This window comes from Dipodomys merriami, unplaced genomic scaffold (genome assembly GCF_024711535.1).
Source record: "Dipodomys merriami isolate MVZ:Mamm:240054 unplaced genomic scaffold, mDipMer1.0.p SCAF_5, whole genome shotgun sequence".
Lineage (NCBI taxonomy): Eukaryota > Metazoa > Chordata > Mammalia > Rodentia > Heteromyidae > Dipodomys > Dipodomys merriami.
Window position 1 is genome coordinate 16,471,603 of NW_027206068.1, and position 12,690 is coordinate 16,484,292.

The window sequence follows — 12,690 nt, forward strand, 5'->3', positions numbered from 1 at the left end:
TTTACTGTTATCCACCACCTCAGGCAAACTTCATCAATTGCCTTTACTTTTCTCCAATAAATGCTTGGAGGGGGGGGAAGGCTTTCACCCTACTTGAGGTCAAATAGAGAGAGTTTTGCAAGTGAATCCTGCAGAAAAGCACCAGACAGACCAAATAATGACAATTCTTTGGAAATGAAACCTTGAAGAAGCTCCAGAAACCAGTAACATGCCAAGTTATAATGGTTTTCCCTGTGAAAACCAGCTGTTATTTGTTAAGGCTTACCAGGGTACTAGAGAGAAGATAAGAATAGAGCAATTTGAAATAGCACAGAGCTCATTGTTCTTATTGAGATTCAGCCCATTTATTTTCTGAAACTTGCTTCCTGACTTGTTCAGCAAGCTTTTTGCCACTATCTAGAGTTTGACGAAATTCATCCAGACAAACCTTGCCAGTTTCGTCATTGTCTTCTGGAGGAAAAAATTTTCAGAGTTTAAACTGACATTTCTGCTGATGCTACTGTGGCAAAGTTACCTTGGAATTCCTTTTGGTACTAGCTTCTAAAATTTATTATGTGGCCAGCATAGGAGCTAGCTAATACCATAGTAGAGAACAAACATGTTTAAGACTATTCATTAGCATGCTTGAAAGAACGAAATGTTGGAAATAAGTACTCAACAGATGAATGAAGAAACAAATGATGGGTATATTGAAATACTTCATAGCACAGAGAATATAAGTCAAAGAATCATATAAACATATAATTTTAAGGTCAACACAAAGGACAGCTGAGTAAGAATACATATCCAATTCCATTTTTATATAATTCCATTTTCTATTGGTTAAAACATGCTTAAAAGTAGTAAAGAAAAGAGCTAAATTCTAAAATTATTTTTGCTTCAGAAGGATAGAAAAGAGATTACTGAGAGAACATTAATTATATAGACCAAGTTTTATTTCATAATTTGGATAAGAAGATCATGGATATTTATTTTATAATAATGCTTTATGAGTTAAGAATTTCTTACCTCATATAATAATATGTTATAAAATGATACAAAATATTTAGAATAGATAATTTGAGCAGTTTTTTCCTTATACACATATTTGTGCAAGCTTAATAAGAAACTTCTGATGGAGTAGTTGAGAGAAGAGGATTCAGAGATTTATGGATGTTGTTATTTATTAACATGTGTATAGGATGTTAAAAGATTGTCTGATGTCCTTGAGTTATATTCCTATTGATAGTATTTACTTCAAGAAGACATTTTGAGAGTAATGTCTGATAGCATAAAAAATGATTGATCTAACTTACTCAATAAAGTATTAGCAACTTGACATTAAAATACCCACACATGAAAGAAATCTGTTTTTCACTCAGAAAACAGATGGTTTGGGATTTGTGTGGTTGATGTTGTTATTTGATAAAATTGTTATTTGACAATTATTATTAGTGTTATTTAACAAAATTATGCACACAGAGAGCTTTTTTGACTTTAGGAAGGCTATTATTTTCAAAGTAGCATTAAATTGAACTTGTCAATTAAAGTTGATAAGCGTTGAACTGTTTTTGTAGGTTGAAAATGTTTACCTTTCAGAGATATTTTTATATTCCATGCACACTTTTTTTCAGATACAGGTTTGAACTCTAAGTATTGTACTTGGCCATCTTGCTTGTTTATCTGGTACTTCAGTCGTCCTCCAACATTAATTTTTTGCTAGTTATTTTGGAGATGGGAGTCTCAGGGATTTGCCTGAGCTAGCCTCAAACCATAATGCTTCAGATCCCAGCTTCCTGAGTAGCCAGGATTACAAGGATAGCTACTGATGCCCAGCTACCTTCTAAATTGTTCTAAAAAACAATAAAAATATTTTGAAAAAATTCAGCATTTTCAATATGGTGTCAGGATAGTCGTTTTCCACTGTACCGGTACTAGCATAGCCAATTTGAGCATAGGTAGATTTGAGGAATTGCTGGGGTGGGGGGTTGGTGTGTGTGTGTGTGTGTGTGTGTGTGTGTGTGTGTGTGTGTGTGTGTGTGTGTGTGTGTGTGTGTGTGTGTGTGTGTGTGTGTGTGTGTGTCTGTATATCTGTGTGTCTGTGTATATTTTGTTAAAAACCTGGAAAACTTGAAAACTCCCAAATTTCTACTTATCTTTACTACGCCTTCTCATTTTGCTTGTATTTTACTGCACATGTAACATTTAAGTGTCAACACAAAACCCACCCCACTGTGCCTGATTGATCATCCTTGTAATTTCTCCACTTATTAGTCTTTCAAGGTAGAAAAGGGACAGATCATGTCAAGATTGAGGAGAGGTCATGATCAAGTTCAACATCAAGCTATGTTAAAAGTAATCACATTTAATCTCCAGAATTTTCCCTTTCTGTGTACATTTCTACTTTGCTAGATGTCCATGCTATATGAATTCAGTGATCTCATTCCATTTATCATTCATCTGCAGTTCATTACTTCACTCAGGCCCATCCTTATTGAACAAATCTCTTAATTCCTCTGTATTCTTGTGAGATAAATGAGTACAGTCTGAAAAACATTATACTACTGTATTATTCCAATGTTATTATACTAAGGTATTGATTTGGGGGAATAATAGGATGGAACACCTAAGAATGAAATGTAGACACAAAAATGTAAAAAGAAATGATGGTTTTTCTTTTTTGTATTTTCTTTATGGTCTTAGGGTTTGAACTCAGGACCCCATGCTTGCTAGACAGGCACTCTGCCACTTGAGTTTCTTCACCAGAACTTGTCATATTGGTTATTTTTGATATAGGGTTTCAGTTCATGACAGGGTCAGCTTGGACAGTGCCTTTTATTCGTTCTTCCCCTTGGAGCTGGGAATGAAAGATAATCAACACCATGTTCAGTGCTCTGTGACTGCAGCTAAAAAGTGAAGTGTTTCTTTTTTTCTATCTTTATTTTTGCCTAGGTTGACTTCGAAATTCTATTCCCCAATTTTCATCCCTTAAGTAACTAGAATTATAGACTTGAATCACCATGCCCAACTCTTTTTGCATGTCTTATCACAGGACTACTTACCATTATCCTCAAATAAACTTCTCTATGTTGGAAAACTTAGGCCAGAATGAAATCAACCCATAGTCCATGAGTGATCAAGCTCCTGCCAGCAGTTATGGTAGGCATGGGCATTGGGAACCTGGGATGCCCCCATAAGCCAACCCAAATGAACAATAACTAAGCGTTCATTCTTGTCCTTGAAGCATGTTATCCATGTCATGGTTCTGATTATCTCAGGGTTTCCCTTACATCTGGACCATCAGAAAGATAATGTTCACCAAAGTCAATTGAACATAGTTTGGAGTCTCTATCATGAGGCTTGCCTTAGTGTGCATATTTGAGACTCTGGTCCATTTTCATTTGCAGATAGCTCAGTGTCAGTGCCGTGAACAAATTTCAACAGGATCAGTTCCACTTGATTTTGCAGAACAGGGAACTGAAGCCCAGAGATGTCACATGGTTTACCACACATGACAGTATTTAAGTGAAAGAACCCAAGCCACTGTTTCTCGATTGTTAGATGGGCTCTATTCTGTTCTTTTTCTTTCTTTTCAAACCATGGCTACTAATTCCTTAATGGCATGTGGGGGTGGGAAAAACAGTTGTATGAATTCTTGTACTTAATATAAATAGCCCATGTTAGTTCAGCTGGTGGTCAGCACATTCGTACTACATTTTGTTGACACTTTGTTTGTAACTGGCCTTTTAAAAATGTTTACCTTTCAAAAATAAAATTAAGTTATTGTGCAATTCTTTGCATACATAAATTTGTCAACTCTGTATACCATGAGGATAGTAAGGACAATTTTTATGAGTATAATATTATGTTGGCCTTCTACTTTGAGACTATTTCTGCATTTTCTCTTAAATGTCCACAATTAGAAATTGTGACTGTTAACAGACTAATTCTCTTTGATATCTGAGTGGTTGTGCCAGCCTAACCTTAAAAATTATAGTATTATGGTATGTCTATTGCGTGCCACTTAAATTTATTTTAAAATAATGTCCTCAACTATTTTTTTCAAATGTCTACTTGAGAGACAGTTTAAAGTTCTTCATAAAGCTGATTACCTTCAATCTTTAAATATTTTTATCACCAAAGGAAAGGTTAAGTATTAAGTATCACATTAATTAGTGATTCCATAAATTTGTTAAGATGAGCAGTTAGTGTCTGATTGCTGATCATGTCATCCACAGGATGTCTTATTATTATTTTTTTTTAATAAAGCCCCTCATCAAGTTACTTCTGTAGACTTTGACTGCTGGTACCAATGATATATTTTAAACTGTGCACCCCGTCCTATATTTTTAGTCACACATGGAAGTGAGGTGTAATTGAATAAAACTCATTAGACATAAAGAAAAATTACCTTAAATTCATTTTCTCTTAGATTAACAAGGCTTATAGTGAATATGTTGTTGGTCAGATACATTTCCCTTAAGTCTCAACAGTTGCTAAAAATACCAGATCAATCACCATCCAGATTGCATTATGAAGTGTGTGAACTAGTGCATTAAAAAGCCATGTTAGCACCAACAAAGTTTATTGGGGTAGCTGCATTCAAGACACACATGGCATACCTTTAAATAGCACTGTTAAAATACCAAATAAAATGTCAACGTCTGTCAGGTCTCTGGCTTTTATAAATTGTTTAGACTGGGAAATGCTGGGGTTTGGACATTGTTCTTTTCATATGATGTAGAAAAGAGGAGACCATAAAAAGAAAAAGAACAATAAAGCATAGCTCATTTTTTAAGTTCTTTCATGGAAAAACATACTGTGGATCATTACCCTCCTAATCAACAATTTCCTCCTTCCTCCCAATCCTTCCCCTCTGGTATTTACCTTTCTCCCCCTCCTCTCTCTGGGTGGTATTCTGAGCTTATACATACTACCCAGTAATCATATTTTTAAATCACTTCAAAGGAGAATTCCAGGATGGCATGACAGACATGTATATATCAAGGGTGTTCTTAACCTAGACCATAACTTTACTAGCTGTTTTTATGCTCTTAAAAAAATGCACCAGTGTACCCTGAGCACAGGATATTCTGAAGCAGGAAAGCTCTCTGAGCAGGATCAGCTATTACCTACCTACAGAGGAGTTATTATCACACCGTAGTGACCATCTTCCTGCCCTCTTCCCTTCACCTCCAGCCTTTTATTAGCACACCACACTCCCCACAATTCCCCAACAACAACATCTCTGTTTCAGCTCTTTTGCTGAATTTCCCACACTTAATGCAACCCAGACCTCACCTTCAGCTCTCCTGAGGCCACTTTGGAAGCCAGCTCGATGACACAGCCAACAGCCATGCGTGCAGCACCGGACGAGTGCAGCTCATTCCAAATGGTGTCACTGTCCACCTGAGCAAACAGTCAGTAGAATCAGAAGAAAGCCAGCAGTGAAGAAAATGAAGGAGAAGGCAGAGAGGAAGGAGAGAGGAAGGAAAGGGGGAAGGGGAGGGAGGGAGAGAGAAAAAGAGAAGGGAAAAGGAGAAAGAAAATCTATGAGGAAAGGTTGGCAGGGTAATAGCTATGTTCAATAACATTAGTCTTCCGTCTTGGCCAGCTGAAAGGCCTTCTGGACGTGGCTTTGCTTATACTTTTTCTCTGCATTGACTTCTCCAATGGAAACACATTCCTGCCATGCCTCACTGCCATTCCCTGTTTAGATTTCTCATTACAAACAGCATTACATAGGCCAGGTCTGGCTTAGCTACAGGACTACTAAAAACCAGGCCCCAGTAGTAGATGGAGTAAAAACCAAGAGCATTTAGTTCTACATAAAAATCGGATTTGCAAGTGCTGGAGGGGGAAAAATTCAAATACCTTCCTGACGGAAGGTTTACAGGGAGCCAAAGACAATTTTTAGGCAGGTAGCAGTAGCAGGCAGGGAACAGGAAGTAGCAACCACAGCTCAGGTGCTCCAGTGAAATGGAAAGAGTGTGTGGTCCTTGCACTTAAAACATTAGCAATAGTAAACTGCAAGACACAATTTGATTTCTCAAAGGAGAAGCTTAAGTTTTCTAATATTTAGTAAGAGTTTTTCAGATGGTTTCAATGCACGATGGTTTTATTAGCTTGAATACACCAGGAAAAATACATATTACTGACACATATCCTAACATTCTGGATCCCCTTTCTGTAAAATCTATTTACTTTTGCTCTTTTTATGCATAAAATAAGAGAATGTATATATAAAGGATGTGACAATTACAATAGCAATGATTGGTGACACCATAATTTAAGATCATCTACGTTGCAGTCTATTCAGAATCAGATGAAAAGTGTAGCTAGTTTCAGAACAGGGAAATCACTTGAAACATAAGGAAATGGAAGAAAACGTATGTGAATATAATGCCTTCCTAAATTGGTCAAAGGTGGGAATTCCCAGAAGAAACAAAACTTTTTATTTAAAAAGAAAAACAAAAAGAATCAAATTCAAGAGGCCCAAGCGCATGGAACAACTACAATAAATAACAGTAACATTCACAAGTTACTAAGCAGTTTTTAAAGTAGTTTTATGTGCCTTTTGTTTGCCTCATATAGTTCTGACCACCCTAAGGAGCATCAAAGACACTAAATAAATAAACAAATAAATAAGAATCCAAGTAAATAAATACATATGTATAAGCATAAGCATATAAATAAATGATCATTGAAATCCTCTAAACAAAAGGACATAGTGAAGGCAGCAGTCTTCACTGAAGACAGCACTCTGTTAGGAGTGAGATTGTGTCTCCATCATCAAACCTAAGTGCTACTGAACTACCGATTGGTTAAAATCTCTGTGCCATGGTTCCCTTATCTGTGGAAATGACAACTGCTTCATTTAATTTTGGTCAGGATTAAATAAGTTGGTCATGAACACCTAGAAATTCTAGGAGCTATTCAAGCTAGTAGAGATTAATATGTTATTAGCTGGGGTAAAGATCAATGTAATTGGGAGACAAAAGAACTATATCTTTATCATGCTATGAAAGAAGATGAGTTAGGCTGTATCTTGTGATCGAAGTCAGCAATATGCCTTGACAGGAAGCTAGCCCATGTTCTGGGCAGAAATGCTCAGATACATGCTGCAAAATGGGCTCTCAGGGCATAATTGTATATTAGAATTAATATAAGAATACCCAACTTTTTGCCTCCTTAAAATCCCTCTAGTCTTAACCAAGTGGCATTAGAAAAATAATGTGTTTTCTACTTTGAAATATTTCTTTTAGCAGCCTGCTGTGTCGGCTTTGATTTATTGCCAGAATAAAAATGTATCAATCTAGAAATAGTACCCCAAAGTCTAACTCACTTTATAAATATATAGGAGCTTCTAGACCTAACATGTATCCAAACTGGGGTTCAGACAAGTTAGATGGGGTCTCTCACACAAATAAATCTCTCTGTGTTAGGTGCTGGACAAACTTGGTAAGATACAGGGAAGAGTGCTTTAGAATGAGAGTCCTGCGATCTTAGAGCATGAAGACGGTATAGTCATCAAGGAGAAGGCCTTGGATCTGAAGCATCAGAATCTGGTCTGATACTTCCACAAACCCCAGAGATGCACACCTATTTGTCTATTTAATAGAGTAGTGTGGGGTGCACGGAGAGGGGTTGAGAGTAAGATCACCACTCAGCAGACCACTAAATCCACCTGAGTTTTGTACATTATTATATTGTCAGAAATATTTGAACAGAAGGAAATATATACTTCAAGGCAAAATATACTTCAAAGCAAGAATAAGTTTGAATAATTCAGCATCAATTTAAAAAAAGTATCCTCCCAAGAAAACAAAAAGCCATACTTATAATCCTAGATACTTGTGAGGTGAAGATTGAGAGGACTACAGTTCAAGACCATTCCAGGCAAAGGTTTTGAGAGAGCTTATTTCAACAGAAATGTCTAGGTATGGTGGTGCATGCCTGTCATCCTAGCTACAGCAGAAAGTGTAAAACAGGAGTTTCACAGTAAATAAGCAAATCCCTATCCCACATGCTCTGCTTCCCTAAGGACCTTAGAGAATCTACAGCACCTGGCAAAGAAACAGTATGCCCTGTTATGTATGCATAGCCTTGTACCCTTCCAGTTGACCATGTCAGGCCAATTGAGCAATTGACCTATTCTACTGATATGTGCAAATACACACTATGGTGTTTTCGCAGCTACAAAATCATCTGGTAATGCCTAGTAGAGGAGATAGCAGTGTCACTCAAAGTGTTACTATATAGACAAAAATGAAAAATATTTATATAGAAAGAATGGAGAGGTTGATTACAAGGTATACAGGGGGAAGAGAGAGGGTTTAGGAGGAAAAGTGTTTTCTAAACTTGTTATTACTATTATGAAATATTTCTGGGCTGGGAAGGTGGCTCAGTGGTAGAGCGCTTGCCTTGCATGCTTGAGGCCCTGGGTTCGATTCCTCAGTACCACATAAGCAGGGGAAAAAAACCAGAAGTGGCACTGTGGCTGAAGTGGTAGAGTGCTAGCCTTGAGCTGAAGAGCTGAGGGACAGCACCCAGGCCCAGAGTTCAGGCCCCACAACTGGACCCAGAAAAAAAAGAAAAAGAAAGAAATATTTCTTCTTCTTTCTTTTGACAATACAGCTAAAACTAATTTTTAACAGCAACATACTTTTCTTGAATTTACCCAAATAATTCTGTGTTCTCAATCAAATGGATGCTGTGATCATCTTACTTTTTGCATTGCTTTGCCTTTGGTTTCATCAATGTTAGGGACAGAGTCTGAAAATTTTTTGTAGGTTTTCCAGTGATCTTGCTCTAGTGTCACCTTATCATTCCTAGCACACCAAAGGGAGGGACTGTGCTCTAATGATTTTGAAAAGAGATAATTACATATCATCTGTGGTAAAAGAAAAGTTCAAGGGCTATTATATAATTATGGATATCTATTCAAAACAAAACAATCACACACACACACACACATACACAGCTCAGGCAGCTTCTACATACTAAAACAAGGTGCTTGAAAATATTCATGAGAATTTGATTAACCTAGCAGACCAGCAAAGAGCATGGAGCATCTGCTGCCTTAGCAGGCATGATTCATTATGTTGATTGAAAATATACACCCACCTTTCAAATTACTCCTATCTTTTGAACAAGTGTGGGTAGCTAAGAGATGGGTAAAACACTTCTTAAGTCATATTTTTCACAGTTTCTTTATCCACTATGAATTGGAATTATGAATAGAAATGATAAAAATCCAAGACCAACTCAGGATTTTGCAAGACCTCACAAAAAAGTTTCCCGGATGCTTGACTTATAATTTAAACTTATATATTAAACTTACATTAATCATAACTTAAACTTTAGAAGTAATCTTTTTCCCAATATTTCCTCAGATCTTGAGCAGGTACCACTTAAGTGGGAAATATGGTATGAAAAGTTTCCTTGATGTTGAAGAGATTGGTTGACCAATATAAACATATTAGGAGTGAGCAGAGTCTAGGGACAGGGACAAAGCAGAGAGACTGGAATGTAAATAAGATGTACCCTTGGGCTGAAGATCTTTCAGTGATTCTTAAGGCCACTTGGATAACACAGATGTCACACAATATAAAAGTTCCAGGCAGTGGGGATGGAGGTCTCTGATTAGAGAGACTGATTAGAGTTCTGATTAGAATTGTAGTTGAATGGAATGGTGTCTTAAAGGCACTGCCTCAAAGGCTATGAGGTTACAATCAAATTTGTTCTGAAGAAAATGAAGGCACACAATTTCATGTGAAAGCACAAGTACTGCATTCTTAAATTCTTATATGAATTCACTTTAAAATAAAATCCCAGGCCACGATAAAACTACCTATGCTGAGTATGGCTCCAGGGTCTATGCATTCCTTCTGTTGTCCAGAATGGAATTTATTTATTTACTTAGTTATGTCCTTGTTTCTCACTACTTCTTTAGTAATCTCTGTCCCTGAGAATCATGCCCAGTCCATAGACTAAATCTATGTGTTGCGGACATCACAGCTGAGCAGGACACTGGGTGGTAACTTCAGGAACTCTTCAGGGTTGGATATTCACAAGGGATTCCAGTCTTTGCCAGAAATGATCAGAGTGTACTCTGTTGCATTCACTAAAACATTCCTAATAAAATTTCATTTTGAATCTTTTGTACCTCACTTTTACTAATTTGTTTTTGTGGCATTTTAAAAAATATGGCTCTATGACAGATAGGAAATAAAACAGAAGCTCAAACTAGTCTTGTCCTTCAGCCTTTAATAAATTTGAGAAACACTAATTTCATAGAAAGTTGGCTTTCCATCTGAAAGAAAGAACCCTATTTTGGTAAAATGAAATAGAGAATAAAGATGAAGCCAGGAGTGAATGCTTGGGAGACTGGCTACCAATCATTGGTGTAATTAGTACACAAATGAATAATTTATCCATAGAGCACCCTCTAAAAGCCAGGATTTGGAGAAAAACTGCCACCTTCTACTTTACACAAAGATACAAGGAAACAATCTTTGGATAACATTTTCTCTCCCTTGTCCCACTCGGTGGTGGCCCTGGCAAAGATGTCATCTTCATTTAGTGTAACCATACTTTATTCATTGTGTTTTTAGGGTTAGAGTCTTTGAGACTCAGAACTTCCCTAGACAAGCTGTTTGCACTTGAACAAGTTAATGAACTGATTTAAGCCTAAGAAAAATGAAGATACTACCATTCTCCTGTAGGGTGACTGTTAGCATTAAATTAGACAATTCACAAAAAGTGCTTCACATAGTACAAGAAAACACTTAAGCATAAGGTAAGGTCTAAGCAAATGCTAACCAAGAAAAAAAAGTTCCTAGAGTTTGGGTTCTAACATTACTTTCTATTTAGCAACACATCAAAGAACAAAAATTGTCTATGATAATTCTGGAAGCTAGAAACTCCCTCCAATCAGAAAGCTACATTTTTTTTCTTTTTAAAGCAACATATGGATCTAGTTCAAGTGCAGTTTCCTGAATGAATGTGGGCCTTTGCCGGCTTCTCCAAGCACATCCAGCAAAGCTCAATCATTGGCACTGGAAACAAAGCTAATGCTCTGAAAAGCCACACATGATAGAGATTAAGCTACCTGTCCTGAAAGTGGATGTGAAGCTATTTAAAATGGAAAGGGAATGACTCAGAAGAAAAGGAATTTAGGCACAGTCTTTCTTGTATAATCTAAATGCAGCTTGTTGATTTCTTTCAGAGCTATACCCAGAGTTAAATATAATACTTATTGGGTTCATTAACAAAACAGGTTTTCGATGCACCATGCATGGTTAATGTGGTGTTCGATGTTTGCTTGGATACCTTGAGTATTTCATCCTGAACGTTGGGAAGTAAAACTTCTTGCCCAATCCTAAATCTAGTAAGCTCTTTCTGTTATGCTATGCTCCTAGGGTCACAGGGCATGTCTGAATAATTAAGTTTAAGCTTAAATAATGATCAGATGCCCCCAGAAACCTACTGACAGACACCAGACTCAACAAGGAAACAGAGGGTTTTCATCACAGTACTGATTCTGTGCCATTGCAGGCATGCTGCAGAAAAGTTAACTGGAAAAGAAATTAAATACCTTTTAAAGTTTTGCAATGCATCAGGTAAAGTATATTTTTTTTCAGAATCATCTACTGTGGGTCAACTATTTCTGCATATATCATGTTGATTTGCTAATGTTGAAAATGTTTCTTTTTTTAATCATTGAAGTCATTGTTACTTGCTTTCATGTCAAAAACACTTCATTTTTTAATTGTTTAGTCTTGCTTACTCTGCATTAAGCTCTAAACATTGGATAAAATGGCAACTCTAAGCCAAATTTCTTATGTTTGTTTTGTGAAATATAACTGTTACCCTGCCTCACTAAAAAGATATTACAGAAGCTCAATATTTTCCATTCTCAACCTTTCATTCCTAGGGCTAAATCTAAAGGCTCTAAAAGATAGTCTGTTTCTAGTCCTATAGACAAACAGGAATTATGAAGGTCAGAGAGAGGAGAAACAAAAACTTACTCATAGACTCAGAGGAAAAAATAAGTCAAAAATAGTACTTCCCAAAAGCAGAAAGCAAACCTCTTTGGTCATCATCAACAAAGATGCAACTGGGATGATAGCTTACACTTAAAATTCCTACTGTGCTCCAGGCAGCTATTGGGAGTATGGTAAGTGAAGGCTAGCCTAAGCAAAAGGTTAGTGACATTCATCTTAACAAACAAGCTGAAAGGGGTGGTTCACATATGTAATTCCAACTGCACAGCCACCCCCCCCCGAGCAAAATCGTTAGACCCTATCTGAAAAATAACTAAAGCAAAAGTAGTATGTGAGCAGTGATAAACAATACTTCAAGACAAGGTCTTGAGTTCAATGCTGGTGTGACCAAGATAAAATAAAATAGAACAAAAAATAAAAACGATATAGTCATTGAGGCTGGGGTACCTTCTAAGTACAGGACAGTAAGATGTATTTTACAAACATTATCAATGTTATCTCTCAAAATAGCCTAATTAATTCAGCAGTAGTTAGTTTCTCAAGAAAAGAAACTTAATGATTAAAAGGTAAAGTAACATGACCAAAGTTAAACAATTGAATAAGAGCTGCGATTTCAACCAAAGTCAATCCTGGACATTGATATTGTTATAGACTGAATTCTTATGTTAGATCTGTAAACCATCATGTGAATGAGTTTGCACAT

The 12,690-nt window shown here is 36.6% G+C and overlaps 1 protein-coding gene across 6 annotated transcripts in view; it reads right to left on the bottom strand.

Annotated features, from left to right (window-relative positions):
* Positions 1 to 12,690, bottom strand: part of Hdac9 (histone deacetylase 9) — an 851,473-nt gene that overhangs the window by 191,155 nt on the left and 647,628 nt on the right. For all 6 annotated transcript variants that reach the window (XM_069996136.1, XM_069996137.1, XM_069996140.1 and 3 more), the window contains one exon: positions 5,281 to 5,388. In XM_069996136.1, the coding sequence (XP_069852237.1) occupies positions 5,281 to 5,388 (108 nt within the window). The remainder of the gene's footprint in view (positions 1 to 5,280; positions 5,389 to 12,690) is intronic.